Raw genomic sequence first — 27,033 nt, 5'->3', positions numbered from 1 at the left:
AGCCTGGTATGTATCAATTTCTTAGTTAAATTGGGGAACTCATATAAGCTTGCAGCGTCCAGCGGGCATAACTGGATAATGCAAGATGGAGGTTCCCAGGGTCGTGTCTGGGACCGGAGATATTGACTAGTGTCATTTGGTTGCACAATCCAAGGAGCAGCTGACATCCCAGAGGCTGTGCGGGAACCGCCCAGGAGTGGGGTTCTCACAGCAGAACAGGGTGAGGTTGGTTCCCAGAGTCAAGGATCATAGCAGATCACCAGTCCAGATAACACCATGGGAACGCCACACTGGGGCACTGGCTGGCTGTCGGGGGTGGAAATGGGAACCGGGGCCCTTCCCCTCCAGGGTCTTTCAGCAGGGGAGACGCCAGCAGATTGGAGCCGGTCCATTGAGCGCAGATGTTTGTTTTCTGTGTCTTGGTTCCTCAAATACTTCCCAGGTGCCAGGTCACTGAGTCTGGGGATTCCCTTGTGATGGGACCCGCGTCATCGATTGGATCAGGAGAGACACCAGGACTCCACGGCCCGCCAGAGACACCGTTCTTCAACTTAAGAGCTGAGAAGCAACTGAATATGGCCTGGGTCCTGTTTACACAGGGACTTCTCCCCACTGTTGAGATGTGGCTGCCTCTAGGGTGAGGCGCGGGGGCTGTTTATACAAGGACTCCTTGCCATGTCCTGGTCTGCACCCTCACTTGAAACTGGGGGGTTTCAAAGTGAGGACCAGCATGTATTCCCCCACCCTAAAATCCTAGGGTAGGTCTCCTTGTCGCTGCCACCACCTCGGTCAATTACGTGGGCCGGGACACCCCTGTTTTCCCCCTGTCTTCCTTCAAAGACGTTCCCTGGGGAAATACAGATCCACTCACAGGAGGGAAACCTCCCCCCCTCCCTCTCTCCTAGCCACTGGAAAGAGATACCTGATTCAAACTGCTTGAATCAAACCCAGGAGGAACTCTCTCTTCCCCCTCCCTTCTCTGCCCGGAGATAAGCCGTCTCACCACCGAGAGAGTGTCTTAGCCCCTCCCCCTATCCACAGTAGAAGGGATTTAATCAAATCTTTATAGAAAGAATTTATTAAAAGAAAAACAAGAAAATACAGAATCTCTATGAGTCCAAGCTGGCCACTCATAGGGTATAACCTTGCTAAGTTCTGGAGAGAATCCTCTCTCTTTCTCAGTACAACGATACAGGTAGAATTAAGAATAATCAATAACAAACACACAGAATTGCAAGCATAGGATTATTAGGTGAGGACACAAAGTATCTTTCTAATACTCACTATCTTGACTAGAAGAAATTAGTTCAGAAAGGTGGAAGCTGGTAGACTTGATTAAAACATCTGGACTCTTGTAACTCCAGACGGCTAAGAACTAAAAGAAACACAGCACCCCTGGGGGCATTGGGACCAGCCCTGTGGAACGGGCCCTCCCGAGTCTCCCACCCCCCGAGTCTCTGCCCCAGGTCAGTGGCACGTCAGCTTTGCCCCCCTGCGTCTGGGCACCAGCGGCTGTGCTGGGAGACTGGTTGCTGAGCGGATCTTGTACAACAGGAAGTTTCCACTTGGTGAGTTTGCTCCCCCTCCGGCCGGTTGGCCCCTGTTCGGGGCTGGGTGAGAGCTGTGGAGAGCAGGTAAGAGGGTCCTATTGACCATTGGGGCGCGGCCGCTTGGACACAGGACTGGGAAAATCTTACACACACCCCTGGCCGCCTCGAAGAGGCAATACTCCCCCTCTCGCCAGCACAGAGGCTCGGTGTAGCAGAAAATGTTTAACAACATGAGATAACTAATATATCATTAAATTGAGAAAACACCTCAACTAGGGTTCATAGACCAAACCGTGAGCAAAGACCCAACCCAGCAAATTGGGCCGTGTCCTTTCCCTTTGGCTCTTGAGTCCAGCAACCCCCAAATCACCCCAAGTCTCCAAAGTCCAATACCCCAAATGTCCCTGGAGTCCAGCAACCCAAAGATCACCCACAGTCCCAAAAGTCCCACAATGCAAAAGTCTCTGTCCCGGGTCACTGTAGTCCCAGAGTTCAAGAGTCTATCTGCAGGACAGGCCCAAGAAAGAAAATAACAGAACGCCACTAGCCGTCACCTTCAGCCCCGAACTAAAACCTCTCCAGCGCATCACCAAGCATCTACAATCTATCCTGAAAGATGATCCCTCGCTCTCAGATCTTGGGAGACAGACCTGTCCTCGCTTACAGACGGCCTCCCAACCTGAAGCAAATACTCACCAGCAACCGCACACCATAGAACAGAAACACTAACCCAGGAATCTATCCTTGCAACAAAGCCCGATGCCAGCTGTGTCCACATATCTATTCAAGTGACAGAATCATAGGACCCAATCACATCAGCCACGCCATCAGGGGCTCATTCACCTGCACATCAACCAACGTGATATATGCCCTCATGTGCCAGCAATGCCCCTCTGCCATGTACATTGGCCAAACCGGACAGTCTCTATGCAAAAGAATAAATGGACACAAATATGACATCAGGAATCATAACATTCAAGAACCAGTGGGAGAACACTTCAACCTCTCTAGCCACTCAGTGACAGACTTGAAGGTGGCAATTTTGCAACAAAAAAACTTCAAAAACAGACTCCAAAGCGAGACTGCTGAACTCGAATTAATATGCAAATTAGATACAATTAACTTAGGTTTAAACAGAGACTGGGAATGGTTGGGTCATTACACTAATTGAATCTATTTCCCCATGTGAAGTTCTCCTCATACATTCTATGGGTTATCTCGATTATCACTTCGAAGGTTTTTATTCTCCTGCTGATGATAGCTCATCTCAATTGATTGGACTCTTACAGTTGGTACGGGTACTTCCACCTTTTCATGTTCTCTGTATGGATAAATATCTTCTGTCTGTGTGTTCCACTCTATGCATCCGAAGAAGTGAGCTGTAGCCCACAAAAGCTTATGCTGAAATAAATTTGTGAAATCTTTCTAAAATCCAAAAAATACTGCAATTAGTTTTTATGAAACTTTTATTTTAAAAAAAGCCTGTGACAATGTGTTTTTTTTAGTGATTTGCATGAATACTGTCTGTGCCTCAGTTTCCCTGTGTGGTGAGTGTGTAATGAGGTGGTGAGAGAGGGGGGAAGTGGTTGCAGAGGGCCAGGTGTGACCTCGCCTAACAGCCCGGACCCTGGACATCGGCCTGGACACTGTAGAACTTACCAACCCGTGAGCCAGAGGCTCAGCCTATCTTGGGAGCCAGCCGGTTCTGGCCCGTGGGAGGACAAAGGGCAGAGGAGAGATGGCCCCAAATGGCAGCCGGTTCTGGCCAGTCAGAGAACAAAGGACGGAAGAGAGGGGACTCAGGTGACCTGTTTGCCCAGGAACAAAGATAAAGGGTGGAGGAGGGGCTGTGGGGGAGGAGATATGGGGGGCTCGGCCGGAAGGAGGTCGCTTTTCGACTGGGGACAAAGAGGGGCCTGAGCTACCTGGATGGGGACAGACCCAGCTGGACGGTGCTGAGACTGGCCAGGTCCGAAGGCCCTGAGAACTGCCTGTGCTGGGTTCAGACATTCAATAAACCTCCTGTGTTACGCTGGCTGAGAGACACTGCAGGGTAGAGATCGGGGGATGTTGCTCCTTCTGCAGGTGGAGGCTGTGGGGGTGCAGAGCGAGGAGACTCCCTGAGGGGGCCCACAGCGAGAGACAGTCAGGCTGAAGGTTCGGGAGTTGCGGCTCCGGGAGGTGCTGGAGCCCAGATCTTAACCCCAGAGTGTGTGTGACCCCGAGAAGGGCTGTCACACTGAAGGGGGGTCCTCCCAGGGACCATACTGAGCTGAGAGAGCCCAGGGCCTGGGAGTCTGTGACACAACCCAGATCTGGTGTAATAGGTTTAAAACAAGAAATAAAACTTAATTACCATCATTATAGAAAATATATCCTAAAATAATAGTCAATGTATGTATCTATCCAGTGTATGTGTGTGCGCACTGTCTATATGTACCCTCTCTCTCTCTGTATATATATGTGTATGTGTGTGTGTGCATGTATGTACAGTACAGAGCCATTTAGCCACGACCCGTTTACGCGTGAATCCACTTAACACGCGGTAGTGCCATGCCTCTCCGTGGTACCTATTTAACACACAAGACTCGTTAACACGCGGTACAGGAACTTGCTATGTAGCGCTACAGATTTGCTCACTAACTCACTGACATAGAAATCGACAGGACGTGTGAGGCAGAATCGTGTTGTACATTTTTCCCCATGTTCGTAAAGACGTATCACGCACACTTAATCTTTGTCACGCAAGAGGGCAGAGGGCAAGCGTCAGCGTTCCTACAGCGGAGAAGAAAAGCTGTCGCAATACATCGAGCAAATAGCTGAGAAACCCAGGCCAAAGTTTCAAAAGACACTGGGATTGCCGAATCTACTCTCCGAGGATGGCTAAAAACCAAATCTAAACTGAACGGCTTTGTACAAAATATCGATTCTGCCGCAGGGCTTAAGTGAAAACGTGTGCGCTATTCAGCAAAACGCACGACAGAGAAAACCATGCGCACGTGGTTTGCTCAGGAAAGGCTGAAAAAAATGCCGCTAAGTGGGCCAATTCTTCAAGCCAAGTGACAAAATTTTGAAATTTAACAGAGGATGAATCGTTCCAAGCCAGCAAGGGGTTTATAAGTCGTTTTAAAAAGCGTCATGGCACAGCATAGGTATCAATTTATTTGGCACGTGCTAATTACTATCCTGCATCTCCAGTGCAGTATCTCTTGATCCCTGATCACACTTGCGCTTCCTAATTTGAGAAACATATGGAAATAAAAAGTGAGTTTTTTTCTTATTTGCAAGTTTATATGATTCTCTGACATTTCTAGAAACCAAAGATCCTGCTGTGTTTGGACCAATCTGAGCACATAGTAGGTGCTACTGTAACACAAAGACAAACACAATCGATTCAGCATTTCTCAAAGACTGAACACTTGCTTTCACACTAAGATCTGGCTTTGTGGTAACTGCATTGGCATGCAGGGATCAGTAACTAGCATCACCTGGTCTGCTCTGTTCTCGCAGGGGGTCTCAAACTTCATTGCACCATAACCCCCTTCTGACAACAAACATTACGACACAACCCTGGGAGTGGGGATCGAAGTCTGAGCCCACTGGAGCCCTGGGCAGTGAGTCTCGGGCTTTGGTCCCCGACTACAGCGAGTCTGAGCCAGCCTTGGTGACCCCATTAAAATGGGGTCATGACCCACTTTGAGGTCCTGACCCACAATTTGAGATCCATTGCTCTAGATGCACTCAACACCATGGTATCTGGATGCCTTGCAGTCATCACAGAAAAAACAAAAAGGGCTGTAACGGATTCAGTCACAGAGTCCCCCTTGGGACTGTCACCTGATGTGCTGACACTACCTCAGAGCCCATTTCCCCTGCCAGCTTGGGACTGTGGGAACCTGCCTTGTTGAGCCAGACATGCCAGCCTGCTGCAAGATAGACCCAGGGTCTGAACCACACCCCCAAAGCCGCAGATTTAAATGAAAATTACTTAGCACGTGCTCCTGTCTCCAGCACCCAGACACCCAGCTCCCAATGGGATCCAAACCCCAAATAAATCTGTTTTACTCTGTATAAAGCGTATCAAGGGGAAACTCATGAATTGTCCACCCTCTCTAACACTGATAGAGAGATATGCACAGCTGTTTGCTCCCCCAAGTATAAATCACTAACTCTGGGTTAATTAATAAACAAATGTGATTTTATTAAGTATAAAAAACAGGATTTAAGTTGTTTCAAGAAATAACAGACAGAACAAAGTAAATTACCAAGCAACATAAAACAAAACAGGCAAGTCTAAGTCTGATACATCAGGAAGCTGAATACAGGTAAATTTCATCCTCAGAGATGTTCCAATAAGCTTCTTTCACAGACTAGACTCCTTCCTAGTCTGGGCCCAATCCTCTCCCTGGCTCAATTCTTGTTAGCTCCAGCTCAGGTGGTAAGTAGGGGATTTCTTCATGACCGGCAGCCCCCTTTGTTCTGGTCCACCCCCTTTTATATCTTTGGCAGAAGGCGGGAATTCTTTGTCTCTGTGTCCCCACCCCTCCTTCTAACTGGAGAAGCACCAGGTTAAAGATGGATTCCGGGTCAGGTGACATGATCACATGTCCCGTGAGCCCCCCCTCCATTCCTCCAGGACTGGCCCCCACATATGCAGTGGAGACTTGCAGATAAACAGTTCCATCTACCGTCAATTGTCCTAGTCAATGGGAGCAATTAAGATTCCAAACCACCATTAATGGCCCACACTTTGCATAATTACAATAGGACCTCAGATTTATGCTCCGTATTCCTAGTTTCAGGTACAAGAATGATGCATTCATACAAATAGGAGGACCACAGTTAGCAGATTATAAGCTTTGTAAAGATCCCTTACAAGAGACCTTTTGCATAAAGCATATTACAGTTATGTGATATTCACACTTATACACATATTTTTATAAAGCATGATGGAGTGCAACGTCACAGGGGCGCCTCCGGAGCAGGGGTGCTCCCCCGCTGGCCTCTGCAGCCCTGTGGCTCCTGTCCCCTGCCTTGGAGCCGTCCCTGGCCAGCTGCTCCTGGGAGCTCCCTGTCTGCTGTAAGGAGCAGGGGAAGGGGCTCTGATGTCAGCCTGTTCCCTGACCTCCCAATGTGCCCCATCTCCGCAGAGCAGGTGGGGTGGGGGACAGGGCTCACTCAGAGTGGGACGGCGCTGCTGTGTCTCAAGGAGTTTTCCTTCAAACTGCAAAGAGCTGCTCTCTTTAAAGGGGCAGCATGCGGTCTCGTACACACTCCTCCAGCTCACACACTCACCTAGCTCACACACACTGTCTCTTTCACACTCACCCCACCCAACACATACTTATATTGCTGTTGTTACTTCCTGCAATGCACATACATGCTCTGTAATTTTATTCTTTCAAAGTGCTGTTGAGCTTTTTGACTGGTCTCTGCATTTCATAATTTTATTTCTCTCTTACGCTTACACTGAATTCTTTGAGTAGTGAGGTCTAAACTGCCTAACCTGTCCTGACTGGAGTAATTATCATTATTATTGTTGTTATCATATTGTGCTTTATCATTCATTGTGTAAAGTGTTACAATAAAAAAATAGCATCCTCCTAGAATGGAACTTTAGCTTGTTCTCACTTTACTAATGTCAGTTTAAAAAACATTAGCTAAACACAGGACTTTAGACACTGTGCAGATGAAAGTCACAAATCGTATTTTTAGTTATATCTTTAAAGTAACAACATTTGCATGAAAATAACTGCAGTTCCCACTGTGATACCAATAACAATGATGGAGTCAAATGTCAGTGAGTCACATACATGACTGTGGTCGGTAAATATAAATGTCAAAAGAAGAAAAGGAATTAATTTTTCTAATTAATAAAAGAGAAAAAAAACCCGTAGTCACATATGTTAAAATTATGTTTTTAGTGACAAATAATTGACTAAAATAGATGAGACAATGGCAGTAACACAGTGTGTCTGCGTAAGCAGATTTTATTTGTATTTATTTATCTCTACTAAAGATAGTGTGTGAAGTATTAAACGTGTGTGTTTCTGATGTGGGAGAAAAATGAGTCCTCGCTCTGAGGTTGGTTGCAACATGTCAGAGGCAGTTTATTCTCAAGCAATATTGCAAGGGGGAAAAAGCACAACGGCAGGTCTCCCAAAAGCTAAACAATGAGGTCAAGCATTTATACCTTTCATTACATACAGTGATGATCAACAACTGCATCTTGTTTATACATATTCCTTCCTGAGACCTTACTTTACTCAGCAATTCCTGCTACAGTCTGTGTTCCATTCTTATCTAACACACGGTCGATAACCAGCATCTCTTACAGTCCTTTTCCACTCGCCCAGGCCCTGCTTGGAAGTCTCGCGTTATTAGCTGTTAGAGTTAGCCTGACTCTTGCTCTTCCTGGCAGACTAAGATGTCTGCGCTTTTCCCAACTTCCACATTGATATCTGCGTTAAAGCTCCTGAACTGATACCACAAGGCTTGGGATTGGGATTATTTTGCTGTATTAGCTCCTGATTGTTCTAAATTTACATATAAGCTTTAAACGTGGCTTTAATTGGTGTTTGTATATATTTTTTCATTCTTTACATAACAGCTAGATACAGTGCTCCGGTCAGCTAATCCCTACGTTATTTATCTGCAAAGCCCTGAGAGTTTTCAGATGCCTAAGTAGCACCTGGAATCATGGTTAAAGTTTCCTCCCCCCGTCCCAAATCTGAACTGGTGCCCCACCCGGGTGAGCCAGGAGTGGCCGGGGGCTGCAGGAGGCCGTGGGCTCTGGCGAGATGCAGCAAACGTGTGACAGCGCGAAGCCTTGAGCCACGTGCCGAGCACTAGGCACCACAAGCCCCAGCAGCAGCGCAGGAGGGTGGCAACACCCCATGTGCCAGGCCCCCCTGACTTCTGCGCTGCTGCTGGCGGTGGCGCTGCCTTCAGAGCTGGGTACCCGGCCAGCCCCCGCCAGTATCAGGCCACCCTGCCAGGGCTTAATTTGAGTCACAGCTGAGCTCTGGCATCTCTTTCAATACAAATTAAACACCGGGGAGGCAACAGGGCCCATTGGCCTCACCCGGGGTGTCTGTCCCCCATCTGAGGCTTCGTTCTCTGATTCCTCAGTCCCTTGAGTTTCTAATTCCCTGTTGGCTCTTCAGTGGCTGAAGAATGGCCCGATCTACACGCCGGACTCGGGCACTGTGGATTCCCTGACCCCCAGCCTGTCCTTCCTTCTGCTTCCATGAGAGTAGCAGGGTGTCCTGAGAGAGAAAAATTATGGGGTATGTAAGTGGCTGGCACTCGAGATGATAGATAGATAGATAGATAGATAGATAGATAGATAGATAGATAGATAGATAGATAGATAGATAGTGGGTGGGTGGGATGGTAGGCAACTAGGTAGATGGGTGGGTGAATAGGTATCTAGGCCCTGTGTTAGCTGGGTAGATGGGTACATAGGTGGGTGGGTAGGTAGGTAGTTGGGTAGGTAGATACATGGGACCTATGTGGGTATGTAGGTTGGTAGATCAGTAGGTGGGTAGGTCAGTGGGTGGTTGGGTAAGTTGGTTGGTAGCTAGGCGGGGTAGTAGGTAGATGGCTGGGTCAATGGGTACATAGTTAGGTCAGTGAGTGAGTGGGTGAGTAGGATGGTAAGTTTGTAAGTAGAGGAGGGGTAGTTGGGTAGATCGGTGGGTAGGTCAGTGGGTGGGAAGGTCGGTAGCTGGGTCGGCCATCATGGATTCCTGGGCTCCCCACCAATCCTTCCTTCTGCTTACATGACAGCAGCAGGGTCTCCTGGGAAAGAGAGATTCTGGGGTATTTATGTGGCTGGCAGTCTGGATAGATAGGTGGGTGGGTGGGGATGAATTGATGCATAGATGGGTGGATAGGGACAGAGTTGGGTGGATGGGTGGATAAATGGTAGGTAGGTGGGTAGATGGGTGGGTAGGTATATGGGTAGGTGGGTAGATGGGTGCGTGGATAGGTTGGTGGGTGGTCAGTAGCTGAGTTACCGTCTGTAATAGAGCAGGGTGAGGTAATAGGCCAGGAAGAATCCAGTCGCTGCGAAGACGAGTTTGCAGCTGATTATGGTAAATGCCCAAATGAGGCCTCCTGTGGGAAACGGAAGAAGCCAAGAGTCTGGGATAGATCCCTGCAATCCCTGCCCAAACCAGCCAGCGCCCGCCGTCCCCACTCTTCTTCCATTTCAGGGTGCTGATGGCCTCGTGCCCCTGGGCCCAGGAGCTGACCTGCAGGGCCCCCCGTGAGCCGTTCCCAGCCAGGGGTTCCCTGTCCACCTGCCACTGGAGCTGGGGTGGGAGCGCAGGGAGCGGATGCAGCTGATGCTGAGCCCCTGGCACTGGCAGGACGAGTTCAGCCCAGTCACACTCGACGAGCAGCTGGATTGTCCCATGGGCAGAGCTCTCCTCTCTCTGGGCCCAGCACCCGTACAGGCCCCGATCCTCGGCCGTCACGTTGGGCAGCTCCCGTCACAGCTGGCTCGCCCCCCCAGCCCAGCACGGGGGGGGGGCTGCTCATGACGGAGCAGAAGAACCGCAGGGAGTCGCCCTCCCAGGCCGTGAGCTGTGAGCCTCTCCCCCCTCCCCCCAGCACAGTGCCCCCCACTGACTCTCCACCCCACTCCCGGCAGCACAGCACGCCCCACTGATGCCCTGCCCTGCTCCGTTTGGCACAGCGCCCCCTAGCGCCTTACGCTGCATGGGCACACGCAGGGCCCGGCTGGCCGACCCGTAGGAATTCTTGGCCCAGCACCGATACTCCCCAGCGTCCCCTCCAGGTGCCCGGCCCCTCCCTGGCCCTTGCCCAGTGTGAAGACGTAGCCAGCTCTGGGGTGGGTGCACAATCTCGGTGCCTCGCCATGGCAGCAGGTCTCGGTCACAGTGATTGGTCCCTGACCCATCTCCTCCCCACTTCCCAGTGCCCCCTTAATGCCACTCCGGAGTCTGGAGGCAGATGGAACATGGCCGGCTCCCCCCACCACCCTCCCCACAATCCTATGGCTTCCCTCGGGCTCTCCCCTCCGGGCATGGACCAGCCTGGCCCGGCTGAGCCTGGGGCCTGGCCCTGAGCGCGGGCAGAGCGTGACTAGGTGGCGCTCGCTGATTCCCGGGGCTCGCAGCGTGGCCTCTCACTGTAGCTGGTCTGGTTCCCAGTGGTCTTCGGGGACTCAGTCGCGTCTGTAACACAAACCAGACAGGAGGGATCAGGGGGGCTGGACAGCACCGGTGGCTATACAGGCCCCCCTCACCCAGCGTGGGGACATGGCCAGCTCTGGGGTGGGTGCACAATCTCAGTGCCTTTCCATGGCAGCAGGGCCGGTGCAACCATTTAGGTGACCTAGGCAGTTCCCTAGGGCGCTAGGATTTGGGGGGTGCCATTTTCTTTGGCAGCGACCACGGCAGACGGATCTTCGGCTGCCCCGGTCGCTGCTGGCATTTAGGCAGAGGGAGCTGGGGCAGGGGAGCACGGGGAGGGCCACCTGCCGCAAGTAACGGGGGGGGCAGCATGCAGGGGAATCCCTGCCCCAGCTCACCCCTGCCCTGCCTCCTGCCCAAACACGCCGTGGCTGCTTCACTTCTCCTGCCTCCCAGGCTTGCGGTGGCTAAGCTGATTGACCCTGCAAGCCTGGGAGGTGGGAGAAGTGAAGCAGCGACTGCGTGCTCGGGCAGGAGGTGGGGCAGGGGTGAGCTGGGGCGCCGGGGATGCCTCAGGGCAGAGGGTGGGGGGTGGGGAGCTGCTGCGGGGGGGCACCTCAGGACTGAGGGGGGGACCTGCTGCAGGGGGGGTGCCTCAGGGCGAGGGCTCGGGGATGGGGGAGGGTGCAAGGTGGAAGTTTTGCCTAGGGCGCGAAACATCCTTGCCCCGGCCCTGAATGGCATCAGGTCTCCATCACACAGATCAGTTCCTAACCCATCTCCTCCCTGCCGCCCAGCGCCCCCTAGTGCCCCCCCGCGGGCTGGAGACAGAGGGAACTGGGCCCGATCCTCCTGAAGTCCCGGACCGCAGGCCAGCCCCCTGTATCCCTAGCCCTGGTCCCAGCGCTGCCATGGAGGAACAGCGCGGGCAGTGAGCAGGAGAGGGCCTGGGGGCAGAGCATGGGCGGGGCCACGTAGGGCTGTTTGGGGCAGATCAGCCTCCCCTGGCCTGCGATACCCGTCGCCCATGAGCCTGGCCCGGCTGAGCCTGGGGCCTGGCCCTGAGCGCGGGCAGAGCGTGACTAGGAGGCGCTCGCTGATTCCCGGGGCTCCAGCGCAGCCTCTCACCGGGGCATCCGTTCCTGGTCAGGTTCCCAGTGATGTTGGGGGGCCCAGGCAGGTCTGTAACACAAACCAGACGGGGGGGATCAGGGGGGCTGGTTCAGCCCAGTCCCTGGCCAGGGGCTGTCTGGGGAGAGCAGGAGAACCAGCGAGAAATCCAATAGCAGGGAGTCCCATGGGTTAACCCCACTCACACTCGATGAGCAGCTGGAACCGCAGGGAGTCGCCCTCCCGGGCCATGAGCTATGAGCCGTTGGCCACCGGGGTACCAGGATCTGGGAACAGGAATAACAAGAAGCCGCTCGCACAGTGACCCAGCCAGTTCCTTCCCGGGAGCCAGATTGGGGCCAGCGCCCCCTAGAAGGGAAAGCCCCTGAGCCCCACTCCCCGCCCCATAGCAATAGGTTGGAATAGCTGGGGGTCACTCCTGTTAGCTCTGGAGATGGTGATTTGCAGAGTCCTCTCTAGAGCTGAAATACAGAGTGCACACCTGGTCTAGTTGGGGGGAGGGAGAAGGAGGCGGTCAGGGTGAGCGGGGGGGAGAGAGAAGGGGGGCGGCCAGTGCTTCAGCGGGGAGCTCACCCCATGGCCCCAGTTGCCATGCTGTCTTCCAGGAGGGCTCCGCGCTGCTCCGGTCAGCAGGGAGGGAAGGACGCGGGCTGCTCTGTGGAATTTGCTGCAGGGCGCTCCCCTCCTCCGCACCCTATAGGGCAGCCAGAGCAGCAAACAAAACCAAAAAAAAAAGCACTCGTGCCGCCCTAGGATTGAGCGGCATGCCGCCCCCTAGAATCTGCCGCCCCAAGCACCAGCTTGCTCAGCTGGTGCCTGGAGCCGGCCCTGGCTGGAGAAGACCACAAGTTACCAGTGTGATATCCCAGTGAGGCCTCTGTAGCTCCCCATGCTGACTTGGGAGCATTACGTCCCTGTGAGGTATCCATAGCTCTGCACGCTGACTTGGGAGCCGAGGGCATTTGTTTACTTTTACCGGTATTATCTCGGGAGGATACGGTATATGATGAGGAGGGGGTTGTGTGATGAAGAAGGGGGCTGAGGGGAGGTTGTTAATAGGGTGAGTAGTGGGCACTGTGTGAGGGAGAGGTAGGCTGAGAGAATAAGGAGGTGGCTAAGAGGGTAAGGAAGGGCCATGTAAAGGAGAGGGGGCTAAGAGGGTGAGGGGGCTGAGAGTTGAGGATGAGGTTGTTGGTTTTTTTTGTACAGGGGCTAACTTAAAATACCAATATGGCTGATCATGTGGAGATTCGAAATTCAACCAGCCAAGGGAAAAGGCGAAGTTACGATTCAAACTTTAAGATAAAAGTCTTAAAATACGCTGAACAAACAAGCAATAGGGAAGCTGCCAGAAAATACGACGTAGATGAGAAAAATGTATGTCGATGGAAGCTGATGCAGAAGAAACTAGAAAACTCGGCATCTACGAGGAAATCGTTCAGAGGGCCTAAGAAAGGCAGGTAATGTGAAGTTGATGCAGCAGTGCTTCCCTTCATTCAAGAGCAAAGAAAAAATGGAATGCCTGTCATCCGAAAAATCATACAAATGAAGGCATTAGAAATTGCCAGTGAATTAAAAATTCCCAGGCATGAATTTAAAGCAAGCCTTGGATGGTGCCGTAGATTTATGCTCAGAAATGGCCTCTCTCTAAGACGCAGGACAACACCTGCACAAAGACTACCTGTTGACTTCAATGAAAAGCTGCTTGCATTCCAACGGTATGTCATAGAGCTCAGGAAAAAGCACAACTACCCATTGAGCCAAATTGGAAATGCCGATGAAACTCCCGTTTTCTTTGATATGCCAAGTAATACAACCGTGGATCAAAAAGGAGCAAAATCCATTCTTCTGAGAACCACAGGCAATAAAAAATTACGTATCACTGCAATGTTAGCTGTTACAGCTGATGGTCATAAGCTGACACCTTATGTGATACTTAAAAGGAAAACTATGCCGAAGGAAAGTCTTCCAAGAGGCTTAATTGTCAGATGTCAGGAAAAGGGATGGATGAGCAAGGAGCTGATGAATGATTGGCTATCAGTTGTTTGGAAGAGTAGGCCTGGTGCTCTTCTTGCAAAAAAAGCAATGCTGGTATTGGATGCATTTAAAGGACATTTAACACCTGATGTAAAAAGTAAGATTGCATCCTTGAAATCAGATCTGGTAGTAATACCAGGGGGTATGACATCCCAACTCCAAGTGCTTGATGTTGTTATCAACAAGCCATTTAAAGACCATCTACGGCAGCAGTATTCTGAATGGCTTGCGGCTGGAGATCATGCCCTCACACCAAGCAGCAAAATTAAGAAACCATCAGTGGCTTTGCTGTGTCAGTGGATTATTTCTGCGTGGGCAATGATATCTTCAGAATCAATCATAAAAGGATTCAAAAAATGTTGCCTGTCAAATGCATTGGATGGTAATGAAGATGATGTATTGTGGGAAGATCAGAAAGAAGTGGATCAGGAGAATGATGAAGAAAACAGTGGGAGTGATGTAGAAAGCATTGGAAGTAGTGATGAAAACCTGAGCAGATACCGGTATTGATGGAGAGACAGGCAGTGAAAGTGACTAAAATTTCTCAGAGGGATGACTTAAGATCATTTGCTAATGTTGTTGATTGTTGTGCAGGGGAGAGGGTGAGAACTGTTCCCATCAGTCTCCTTGTTGTCCACTCCTTTTCTCTTCTTTATTTACAGTATAACTACAAAATAGTTTTCAATATTTCTGAATATATAACATATGCTGTCAAAAGCAGGACTACCAAAAGTGTTTAAAGTGTTAAAAATAATGGTACATGTCTTCCTATTCATTAAATAAAATACTGTTTTACTGTTCTACTAATGTGTATATTTTCTTTAAGTTAAAAAAAGTTAAAAATTTAATTTTTTTAAAATAGCACCAAACTTTAAGGGTGCGGCTTATAATCAGGAGCAGCCTATACTCGGAACAATATGGTACCCACGGCAACGTATTAGATTGGAGAGAGCCCCCCACTGACCCCCTGATCCGCAGCCCAGCACCCCCCACTAACCCCCTGCCACACTGCAGCACAGCGCCCCCTAGAGCCTTACTCTTCACGTGCACACGCAGGGCCCGGCTGGCCGATCCGTAGGGATTCTTGGCCCAGCACCGAAACTCCCCAGCGTCCCCTCTGCTGAGATTCAGCAGCTCCATGCGCCTGGCCCCACAATGGCCAGAGCTCAGGGACTCCTTCCCCTTGGCCCAGCTCAGGGTGGTCTCGGCTCTGCTCCCAGCCTCACAGCCCAGACTCAGGGAGTCACCCTCCTTGGTCTCCAGAGACAGAACAACGCCCTCAGCTCCCCAAGCATCTGGCACTGGGGGAGACGAGCGGGCAGGTTAGGCCCCCGCAGAGATCCTCTGCTAAGGAACCGAGATTCAGCCACTTCTGGGCAGGGCCGGTTCCAGGGTTTTTGCCACCCCAAGTGCCAGGAAAAAAAAAAGCTGCAATCGTGATCGGCGGTAGGTCTACCGCGCCACATTCTTCTTCAGCAGCACGTCCTTCCCTCCAAGAGGGACCAAGGGATCCGCCGCCAAATTGCCGCTGAAGAGCCCTAAGTGTCACCCCGAGCACTTGCTTGCTGAGCTGGTGCCTGGAGCAAGCCCTGCTTCTGGGGTGGGAAACGGGGGCTGTTTACATGAGGAGCCCTCGCTCAGTGTGGAGACGTAGCAGCTCTGGGGTGGGTGCACAATGCTGGTGACTTTCCATGGCAGCAGGACTCTGTTGCAGAGATCGGTCCCTGATCCATCTCATCCCCACATTCCAGCGCCCCCTTAATGCCACCCCATGGTCTGGAGACAGAGGGAACATGGCTGGCTACCCCCCACAATGACCAGACTGGCCCGGCTGAGCCTGGCACCTGGCCCTGAGCGTGGGCAGAGCGTGACTAGGAGGCGCTCGCTGATTCCCAGGGCTCGCAGCGCGGCCTCTCACCGGGGCGTCCGTTCCTGGTCAGGGTCCCAGAGATGTTGGGGAGACCGGTCGGGTCTGTAACACAAACCAGACAGGGGGGGATCATGGGGGCTGGACAGCAGTGTGTATGTGTGTGTGTGTGTGTGTCACTAGTGATCACTGAGCCTAGACATGGCCCCTCGCTGTGAGCTCGGCTGGGGGACGGGAAAGTCCCTGAGGTGACACAAGACCCGTGGGCGGGAAAGGGAAGCGACAGACCCGACTGAGCCCCTCCCAAGAGGCGCCCGACGGAACCCAGGGGCCGGGTTAGGGCTGCGCCGGGGAACCAGAACCAGGGGAAATGGAAACCCAAGGGACCAAAACTGGTTGGTCAATATTGGGCCTAATTGGATCCCAGAAGAGAAGGGCCTGGGGACCTGGGGGTGAGGATGGGAGGGGGGAGCCATAGCCAAGGGGGGCAGGAAGGGGTGAAGATCCCAAGGGAGAAGGGGCTGCACGGTGTGGGGTGAAGGGGCCTGGAGTAGAATTGGCTGAGGGTGCCTGGTGGGGGGTGGGGATCCCAGCACAGGGCTGAGTTGGGGGAGGGGCTGGAGGGCAGGGCTGGGGAGCCGGGGGGGGGGGATCCCAGCAGAGGGGGCTGGGAGCCGGCGTGCAGGGGCTGGGGGGTCACTCACAGATGACGTGAAGCCGGACGGTTCTGCGGGTGGAAGGTCCCCATGGTGGCCTGTAGGTGACGCTGCAGACGAGCTCTTTGCCGTGGTCCCCCAGGCCGGGCGTGAAGCTGAGCGCGGAGCTGTGGGCCCAGGTGCCGTTCGCCAGCTGGGCTGAGACGTCCCGGGCTGTGTCGCTGAACGGCCCCATCCAGGTGACTCGGGGAGGGGGCCCGGAGCAGCGCCCAGGGGCCGTGCAGGTCACAGTCACCGGCTCCCCGGCCAGCAGTGTCCCTGGCAGCCCCCGCGCCGGCGAGATCTGGATCTCTGGCTCCTCTGTCAGCCCTGAGACACGGGGAGAGGGGAGAGAATCACTCGGGGACACGGGGCCTTTCCCCTCTAGGGGCGCGGCCCCGATCCAGCCCCAGGGCGGGGACTGGCTGGCTCAGGGGGGCTGATGAGCAGTGTCATAAATGTAGAAGGAAGAGTAACAACTCTCTGTGTGCAGTAGCATCAAATCCCTCTTTGGCAGCTGGACTAAATCGCCTTCCCTGCAAGGGATTAATCAGCTCAAATAACCTAGTTGGCACCTGACCAGAAGGACCAATAAGGAAAGAAGAAACTTTCAAATCTGTGGGGGTCGGGGGAGGATTTGTTTGTTGCTCTCTTTGTTGTTCCCTCTCTGGATGGAGGGAGAGACCAAGCAGGTACAACAGCTCCTGCAAATATACCTGGAAGAATAGATCTAAAACCACAGACATTGTAAGTAGGCAAGGAAAGGTGTTAGGTTATCTTGTGTTTTAGCTTGTGAATTTTCCTAAGCTACAGATGTAGTTTGATTCCTGTTTTTGTAAGTGTGAAGCTGAGCCAGAGGGAATCCTTTGTGTTTTAAATCTTTTATTTACCCTGTGAAGTTACCTTCCACACTGTTTTTGCAGGTGTGATTCTATTTCTCTCTCTATATATATAAATTTCTTCTTTTAAGAACATGATTGATTTTCAGTGTCCTGAAGACAGGTCTGTGCTCACATTGCTAACCAATTGTTTGGTACATTATTCTTAAGCCTCCACAGGAAAGGGGGTGAAGGGACTTGGGGGGATATTTTGGGGGGAGAGGGATTCCAAGTGACCCTTCCCTGGATTTTTCTATAACTCACTTGGTGGTGGCAGCAATACCGTCCAAGGATAAGGGAAGGAATTTGTGCCTTGGGGAAGGTTTAACCTAAGCTGGTAGAATATAAGCTTAAGGGGTCTTTCATGCGGGTCCCAACACCTGTACCCCAGAGTTCAGAGTGGGGGGAACTCTCACAAGCGGTGACTGCAGCTGCTCTTACCTGTCACGGAGATCATGAGCGCAGGGTCAGTGCCATCGGAATTGGAGCGGTAAGTGTGTTCTAACAGGACTTTCTCGAAGCTAAAGAAATATCTCCCCGCATCCGTCCGTCGGGCGTCGCTGATTTGCAGGGAGCAGTCGCCGTGCGCTGGATCCCCCGTCAGCCGGAACCGGCCCTGGGTCTCCTGCGACACCCCCAGGCTGGTGGCACTGCTGGCCACGGGAGGATCCTGGCCCACAGTAGCAGGCTCCTTGTACCACTTTCCGTAGAGCTGGGCCGAGGGATTGTCGGTGACAGACGAGGCTGGGTATGTGATGGTGCAGGGGATGAGAACGCAGAGACCCTCTTGCTCCGACTCCGACTGCGGCACCGTCAGGGTAAATCCGGGTTCCTGGGACAGGGACCCTGCAGGGGTTGGGGAGGGATCGAAGTGGGACCCAGAGAGAGCAGAGCCCCGCCCCGAGCTCCCCTCAGACAGGGCCGGCTCCAGGCACCAGCTACCAAGCACGTGCTAGCAAGATTGGGAGGGGGCGGCACTCGGGGTTTGTTTTTGTTTGGCCAGGCGGTGCTGGGGGGAGGCGGGGCTTAGGAGGCGGGGTGCCCTATTGGGGGGGCGGGGAATTGGGCAACGAGACGCTCGGGGGGCGGGGACTTGGGCGACGCGACGCTCGGGGGGTGGGGACTGGGCGGGGCGACGCTCGGGGGGAGGGGCTTGTGTGACGCTCGGGGGCGGGGCCTTGGGTTGCGTGAGGCTCGGAGGGGGGCGGCGCTCCTTGTTGTTGCTTCGGGCGCCAAAAATGTTAGAGCCGGCCCTGCCCCCAGAGCTCTGCCGGTGCCCCTCACTCCCGACCTGCAGCCCCCTGCGAGCCCAGCCCTGGGTCCCTGACCAAATTTCACTCCATTTAGTTTCCATCCCTCCCTACATCGACCCCCCCTGCCCCCACTCCCTGTCACTCAGCGCCCCCTAGCACCATACTGGGGCACTGCGCTCCCCTCCCCGTGATGTCCAAGTCCTGGGACAGACCTGGCCCTGCTTAGCGCCGGTTCTGCCCTTCCCCCTAAGCTGGGAGCTCCCTTTCCCCGGCATCCTCCTGTGGCATCAGGGCTCTGCCCATGGCTGGGGCGTTGGGCTGGGACCGACCTAGAGCCAGACGGGAGTGAGAAGTGCGAGAGCGGAGGCTGTTTGGGGAGGACAGATCTGCCTGGGGGACCATCAGTGCTGCTGAGCTCTGCAGGGGGCTGATCTGGGGCTGCTGGCAGTGCAGTGACCTCCCCCCCCACAGCAAACCCCAAATCACCAGACTGTCCTGTGAGTGATCCCAGCAGTTGAAGGCCAGTAAGCCCAAACTTCAGCTCAACTCCCCCTCGAGATCTATCAATGCCCCTCACTCCCGACTTGCAGCCCCATCTGAGCCCAGCCCTGAGTCCTTGATTAATTCTCACTCTGTTTACTTTCCCTCCCTCCCTACATCGAGCGCCCTGCCCCCGCTCCCTGTCACTCAGCGCCCCCTAGCACCGAACGGGGGCACTGGGCTTCCCCTCCTCCTCTGGCCAGTCTCCCTTCCAAGTTCAAGGACAGACCTGGCCCCGCTTAGTGCAGGTTCTGCCCTTCCCCCTGCCCTGGGGCTGCAGGTGCTGCTTACTTACCCCTCCAGAGCAGGGCAAGGATCAGGACCCTCAGCGTGGCAGGACCCCCTGCTCTCCAGAGGGGGCCCTGAGACGGGAGCTCCCTTTCCCCAGCGTCCTGCTGTGGCATTGGGACTCTGCCCATGGCTGGGGCATCCAGCTGGTACAAACCTAGAGACAGATGCGGGGTGAGAAGTGTGAGAGCAGAGGCTGTTTGGGGGGCGCAGACCTTCCTGGGGGACCATCAGTGCTGCTGGGCTCTGCAGGGGACTGATCTGGGGCTGCTGGCAGCGCAGGGACCTCCCACCCACACAGCAAACCCCAAATCACCAGATGGTCCTGAGAGATCATGAGCTAAAAAAATCCTTAAATTGGTGAAAAAAACCTGAGATTTTCTTTAAGAATCATGAGAGCGGCCAGAAAAACCCAAGCTGGTGACAGAAGGTCGGAAGGCAGCGCTGCTCAGTGCCTGCTTTGCTTCAGTCTTCCCACAAAAAACAACATGTGAGTGGGAAACCAGCGAAGTTACCACGGACAACAAAGGGGAAGGGCTGCAGATCGGGATCAGTAAAGAACACGTCAGGGATGTTCTGGCCAATTTGAATGAATTCAGATCAGTGGGGCGGGAAGCTGTTCAACCCAGGGGGGCTGAAGGAATTAGTGGAAGAAATCTTGGAGCCACTGGCAATAATATTTGCAAACTCATGGATGCCAGGAGAGGTCCCAGAAGATGGGGGAAGGGCTAACAGAGGGGCCATCTTTAAAAGGGGAAAAGGGAGGAGCTGGGAAACTACAGACCAATCAGCCTGACCTCGACACCTGGAAAGCTACTAGAGCAATGTATAAAACCTTCAATTTGTGAGGCCGAAGGGGTGATCACCAGCATGGATTTACCAAGAACAAATGCTGCCAAACCAGCTTGGTTTCCCTCTTTGATGAGGTAACTGAACTAAGAACTTTGCCATTACTGTATGTAATTGATTCCATTTAACCAATTCTAGCTCTCATCTCTACCTTTTTCCTTTTATGAATAAAACTTTAGGTTTTAGATTCTAAAGGATTGGCAACAGCGTGATTTGTGCGTAAGAGCTGATGTGAATATTGACCTGGGGCTTTTTTCTTTGGGATTGAGAGAACCTTTTTCTTTTATTGGGGTGTTGGTTTTCATAACCATTCATTCCCCAGGATGAGTGGCTCTGGTGGTGATACTGGGAGACTGGAGTGTCTAAGGAAATTGCTTGTGTTGGTCACTGGGGTAAAACCAAAGTCCTCTTTGTCTCGCTGGTTTGGTTTGCCTTAGAGATGGAAAAACCCCAGCCTTGGGCTGTAACTGACCTGTTTAAGCAATTGGTCTTGAATTGGCACTCTCAGTTGGGTCCCACCAGAACCGCATCGTCACAAGGTGATCCCAGCAGTTGAAGGCCAATAAGCCTAACTTCAGTGACGGGCAAACTGGTTGAAATTATAGAAAAGTGAAAGTATAGCAAAGAGCAAAATGATCAGATGCAGAGATTTGTTGGGGAAGACTCAATATGGTTTTTGTAAAGGGAAATCATGGGTCGCCAAACTACTAGAATTTTTTGATGGAGTCAACAGCATGTGGACAAGGGTGACCCAGTCCATGTACTTAGATTTTCAGAAAGTCTTGGACAAGGTTCCTCCCCAAAATACTCTTAAGCAAAGTGAGCTGTTATGGGATAAGTGGGAAGGTATCAGTAACTGGTTAAAAGCTAAGAAACCAAGGATGGGAATAAAAGGCTAATTTTCACAGTGGAGAGAGGTGAATAATGGTGTCCCCCAGGGGTCTGTATTGGGACCAGGGCTGTTCAGCATGTTCATAAACGATTTGGAAAAAGGGGTAAACAGGGAGGTGGTAAAATTAGTAGATGATACAAAACCACTCAAGAGAGTTAAGTTCAAAGCTGACTGCGATGAGCTACAAAGGGATCTTACAAAACTGGGTGACTGGGCAACAAAATGGCAGATGAAATTCAATGTTAATAAATGCAAAGTTATGCACATTGAGAAACATAATCCCAACTAGACATATAAAGTGATGGGGTATAAATTAGCTGTTACCACTCAAGGAAGAGATCTGGGAGTCACCATGGATAGTTCTCTGAAAACATCCACTCAATGTTCAGCGGCCATCAAAAAACTGAATGTTGGGAATCATTAAGAAAAGGAAAGATAATAAGACATAAAATATCATATTGCCTCTATATAAATCCATGGTACGTGCACATCTTGAATACTGTGTGCAGTTCTGTGGCCCTATCCCAAATTGGAATTGCTAAAAAAGTTCAGAAAAGGGCAACAAAACTGATTAGGGGATGGAACAGCTTCCGTATGAGGAGAGATTACTAAGACTGGGACTGTTCAGCTTGGAAAAGAGACGACTAAGGGGGGATATGATAGAGGTCTGTAAAATCATGACTGGTGTGGAGACAGTAAATAAGGGAGTGTTATTTACTCCTTCCCATAACACAAGAACTAGGAGTTCCCCAATGAAATTAATAGGCGGCAGGTTTAAAAAAAATGTAAGGAAGTATTTCTTCACACACAGTCAACCTGTGGAACTCTTTGCCAGAGGATGTTGTGAAGGCCAAAACTATAACAGGGTTCAAAAAGAACTGGATAAATTCATAGAGGGTAGGTCAATCAATGGATTATTAGCCACGATCTACAGTGATAGTGTCCATAGCGTCTTTTTGCCAGAAGCTGGGAATGGGCGACAGGGGACGGGACACTTGATGATTCCCTGTTCTGTCCATCTCCCCGGGACACCTGGCATTGGCCACTGTCAGAAGACAGGATACAGGGCTAGATTGTCCTTTGGTCTGACCCAGTCTGGTCGTTCTTATGGAGAAATGTGGACTTGGTGGAACTACCATTAAGTGGATACAGAACTGGTTAAACAACCGCAAACAATGAGTAACTGTTAATGGAACGATGTGGGATTGGAGGGAGGTCCCAAGTGGGGCTCCACAGGGATTTGTTCCAGGTCCCATGTTGTTTAACATCTTTATCAATGACCTGGATGTAGGACTAGGGAGCAGACTGATCAAATCTGCAGATGACACAAAGCTGGGAGGAGTTGCCAACACTTTGGAAGATGGAGCTAAAATTCAGAGGAATCTTGATAAATTGGAGAATTGGGCTGTAGCTGACACAATGAAGTTCATCAAGGACAAACGGAAGATGCTCCACGTAGGGAACAAAAACCAAATGTACAAATACAAGATGGGGAAGAACTGGCTTGGCAGCAGCACTGCTGAGAAGGAGCTGGGAGTTGTGGCGGATCACAACCTCGACAGGAGTCAGCAATGTGATGCTGTTGCAAAAAACCCTCCAAACAAATGCAATGTCAGGTTGCATGAACAGAGGCAGAGCATGCAAGTCAGGAGATGTGACAGTACCGCTCTATGCCTCAGCTGGAGGACTGTCTCCAGTTTTGGTCACCAATGTATAGAAAGGATGTAGAGAAATTGGAAAGGATTCAGAGGCGAGGGATCAAAGGGATGGAATGGAAGCCCTAGGGGCACAGCCTGAAGGAACTGGGTATGACTAGTTTGGAAAAGAGATTGCTGGGGTGAGAGGGGACATTATCACATTTTCAAGTACAGGACAAGCTACCATAGAGAAGTTGGAGAAAAGTTGTTCTCTCTCACCCCAGAGAGCAGGACGAGAGCAGTTGGACAATGGAGCAGATGCCCAGGGAGGTGGTGGAAGTGCCTTCACTGGAGGGTTTCGAGAGGGGGCTGGACAGTATCTGTCTGGGATGGGTTAGACCCAACAAATCCTACATCTTGGCAGGGGTTGGACTAGGTGACTCCTGTTGTCCCTTCTCACCCTGTGGGTCTGTGATTCTAGGATTCGCTTGAAAAATCCCAAGATTGAATGTGAACATAACAACCCCAACCCCTCCCTGAAATTCACTGATAAATCCTGAGGTTTGCTTTAAAAATCCTGAGATTGGCCAAATATTGTGAGATTTGCTCACAGAATCCTGACTTTGGCTTTTAAAATCCACAGATTTGTGTTTTGTCTCCCTGCACCCAGTTCTTTGCAGCCCTTTGCGTCATCCACCCCACCTGGGTGCTGGTGCAGTGAGCTGGGCGGGTGTCAGCCTGGATCCCCCATGGCCCATGCACCAGCCCAGAGCAGGGTGGGACGGGCCCTGCTGCCCAGGGCTGTAGGGGCAGGGGCCGGGCCCGTGAGATCCAGCCTCCATCCCCATCCCTGGGTCGGGACCCTGCTCGGCCTTGAGGGGCATCGGCAGAGCTGTGGGGGCAGGGAGCCCAGGGCTGGGATACCAAGAGGCTGCAGGTGGGGATTGAGGGGCACCCCAGTCTCCACAGACCATCCAGCTCCCTCCCCCCTAGTTCCACTCACCCCTAGACCTGCAGAGGGGGGCTTGGCACCTGGCTCTACGACCCTGCAGCCTGGGTTCCTGACTCAGAGTCTGGGGAAGCGGCAAGCACAGGAATGTGAAAGCAGAAGTGGGTGCGGACGGGAGGGGGTTGGGGGGAGATGCTGTCTCAGAAACCCAGCATCAGCATCCTGCCGACTTCTCCTCCTTCTGGCTGGCCCTAACCACGGCTTCCCTGCAACAGAGGCAGGCTGCATATTGCTTGTGGGGCTGGAAATAGAACCCAGGAGTCCGGACTCTGAGCCCTGCTAACCCTCACTCTCCTCCCAGAGTTGGGATAGAGCCCAGGAGTCCTGACTCCCTGCCTCCACTCTCCACTGTAATCCACTAGACCCTGCTCCCCTCCCAGAGCCAGGGACAGGAAAGGAGACCTGACTCCCAGACCCTCTACATCCCACTCTGGTCCCACAGTTCTGGATGGACCCAGGAGTCCTGGCTCCCAGCCCCACTGTTATGACCATTCCCCTCCCAGATTTGGGAATAGAACCCAGGAGTCCTGGCTACCTGCCCCCCATCCCAGATCTATCCCTTTATTACTGGTTTTCCCAAACACACAATAATATTTGAAGACTAGCAGCTCACACCTCTTATCGTATTGTACATGCAGCAAATGCTAATCACTCACCCCGAGCTGAGATGCAGCCGCCTCTGGGGCGGGGCGGCTGGGAACAGCCACACAGCGACACTGCCCAGGGGTTGCTCACCCGGAGCTGAGATGCGTCTGCCTCTGGTGCGAGGCGCTGGGAACAGCCACACAGCGACACTGCCCAGGGGTTGCTCACCCGGAGCTGAGATGCGTCTGCCTCTGGGGCGAGGCGCTGGGAACAGCGCACCGGAACAGCAGATGTCCGGTTAGGACGGGTAGTGAATCCCGACTCCAATGGGAAGAACCGGGTGCGTGAGGAGACCTGCCTGGGACTGAGCAGGCGCGAGTGTCAGGGTGAGGGCTGTGGAGAGATGTGAGATTTCAAGACAGGAAAGGGAAGTCAGGGCGTGAATCTGGGCCCTAGAGCGTCTTGCAGAAGCCGGTTCCAGTGGCTGCAGATCTCGGTGCCATCGACGCAAGCGGGAGATTGTCCCAAATACAAGCAGCTCCCATGGACAGCCGGCTTCTGACCCCACCGCGTGGGGGTGCGTACTGGCTGGGGGGACTGGCTGGGAGGGTAATGGGGCACACGGCCCTTCCCCTCTATAGGGTGCTGGCTCCAATCTGCCCCAGGGTGAGTTTGACACTCTGTATCTCAGGGAAACAACCTACACCCCCATTTTTATCGTTAGAAAATGACTGTGTGTATCCAATGCAAAGTTTGTCATTTCAGGTGTCTTCAGAAGGCTTGTGAGGCACTGAGCATTGCTCCCTCCAGCCAGGCCCATCTCCTTCTATAGATGGAGAGAGACTGACTGGGCTTCTGGCTTCCCTGGCCTTCTTATAAGGCCCTGGTGCTCAGTTTGGGGCGTGGCCCCAGCTGCAGCCACTTCCCCAATCAGCCCAGCCTAAAGCCCCTTCCCAGGGCTGTTTTCAACCCCTTCAGGGCAGGAGCAGGGGTCCACCCTGCTACATATCCTAAAATAATAGTCAGTGTATGTATCTATCCAGTGTATGTGTGTGCGCACTGTCTATATGTACTCTCTCTCTCTCTGTATATATATGTGTGTGTATATGAGTGTGTATGTGTGTGTGCGCATGTATGTACGGTACAGAGCCATTTACGCATGACCCGTTTACGCGCGAATCCACTTAACACGCGGTAGCGCCATGCCTCCCCGTGCTACCTATTTAACACGCGAGACTCGTTAACACGCGGTACATTAACTTGCTATATAGCGCTACAGATTTACTCACTAACTCACTGAGATAGAAATCGACAGGAAGTGCGGAGCAGAATCGTGTTGTATGTTTTTCCCCGTATTCGTAAAGACGTATCACGCACGCTTAGTCATTGTCACGCTACAGGGCAGAGGGCAAGCGTTAGCGTTCCTACAGTGGAGAAGAAAAGCTGCTGCAATACATCGAGCAAATAGCGGAGAAACCCAGGCCAAAGTTTCAAAAGACACTGGGATTGCCGAATCTGCTCTCCGACGATGGAAAAACAATGAATATAAACTGAACGGCTTTGTACAAAATATCTATCCTGCCGCGGGGCTTAAGTGAAAGCGTGTGCACTATTCAGCAAAACCCATGACAGAGAAAATCATGCGCACGTGGTTTGCTCAGGAAAGGCTTAAAGGAATGCCCCTAAGGTGGGCCAACTCTTCAAGCCCAAGCGACCAAATTTGGAAATTTAACAGGGGATGAATCATTACAAGCCAGCAAGGGGTTTATAAGTCGTTTTAAAAAGCGTCATGGCACAGCGCAGGTATCGATTTCTTTTGGCACGTGCCAAAAAGTGAGTTTTATTCCTATTTGCAAGTTTACAGTTTCTGTGATTTTCTGACATGTCTAGAAACCAAGGATTCTTCTGTGCTTGGACCAATCTTAGCACATAGTAGGTGCTACTGTAACACAAAGACAAACACAATCCATTCAGCATTTCTCAAAGACTGAACACTTGCTTTCACGCTAAGATCTGGCTTTCTGGTAACTGCATTGGCTTGCAGGGATCAGTAACTAGCATCACCTGGTCTGCTCTGTTCTCGCAGGGGGTCTCAAACTTCATTGCACCATAACCCCCTTCTGACAACAAACATTACTACACGACCCCAGGAGGGGGGATCGAAGTCTGAGCCCACCGGAGCCAAGGCAGTGAGTCTCGGGCTTTGGTCCCCTGGTACAGCAAGTCTAAGCCAGCCTTGGTGACCCCATTAAAATGGGGTCGTGACCCACTTTGAGGTCCTGATCCACAGTTTGAGAGCCACTGCTCTAGAGTGTATCATCCTGCGCTCGACACTGGGGTATCTGAATGGCTTCTGGTCATCACAGAGCAAATGAAGTAATCCAGGGCTGGCCTTAGCCACGGGAGAACGGGGCTATAACGGGTTGGGTCACAGAGACCCCCTTGGGACTGTCACCTGATGTGCTGACACTACCTCAGAGCCCATTGTCCCTGCCAGCTTGGGACTGCAGAAACCAGCCTTGTTGAGCCAGACACGCCAGCCTGCTGCAACCCAGACCCAGGGTCTGAACCACACCCGCAAGCCACAGACTTAAATGAAAATGACTTAGCATGTGCTCCTGTCTCCAGCACCCAGAGACCCAGCTCCCAATGGGATCC

General features: G+C 52.3%; 1 protein-coding gene across 1 annotated transcript; it reads right to left on the bottom strand.

Moving 5' to 3' along the window:
* Positions 1-10,664: 10,664 nt before the first annotated feature.
* On the bottom strand, positions 10,665-25,536 carry LOC123351984 (sialic acid-binding Ig-like lectin 12). The gene is made up of 8 exons (XM_044991667.1): positions 25,533-25,536; positions 19,411-19,560; positions 17,764-18,168; positions 16,454-16,774; positions 15,801-15,854; positions 14,920-15,183; positions 11,843-11,896; positions 10,665-10,756 (listed from the first exon to the last, which is right to left on the bottom strand). Exons 1-8 carry the CDS (start codon positions 25,534-25,536, stop codon positions 10,665-10,667), a joined length of 1,344 nt encoding a protein of 447 aa, XP_044847602.1.
* Positions 25,537-27,033: the final 1,497 nt, after the last annotated feature.

The sequence above is a fragment of the Mauremys mutica genome, chromosome 17 (assembly GCF_020497125.1).
Source record: "Mauremys mutica isolate MM-2020 ecotype Southern chromosome 17, ASM2049712v1, whole genome shotgun sequence".
Classification (NCBI taxonomy): domain Eukaryota; kingdom Metazoa; phylum Chordata; order Testudines; family Geoemydidae; genus Mauremys; species Mauremys mutica.
The sequence above is the reverse complement of the archived record's forward strand: the minus strand, read 5'-3'. Positions and strand labels throughout refer to the sequence as shown.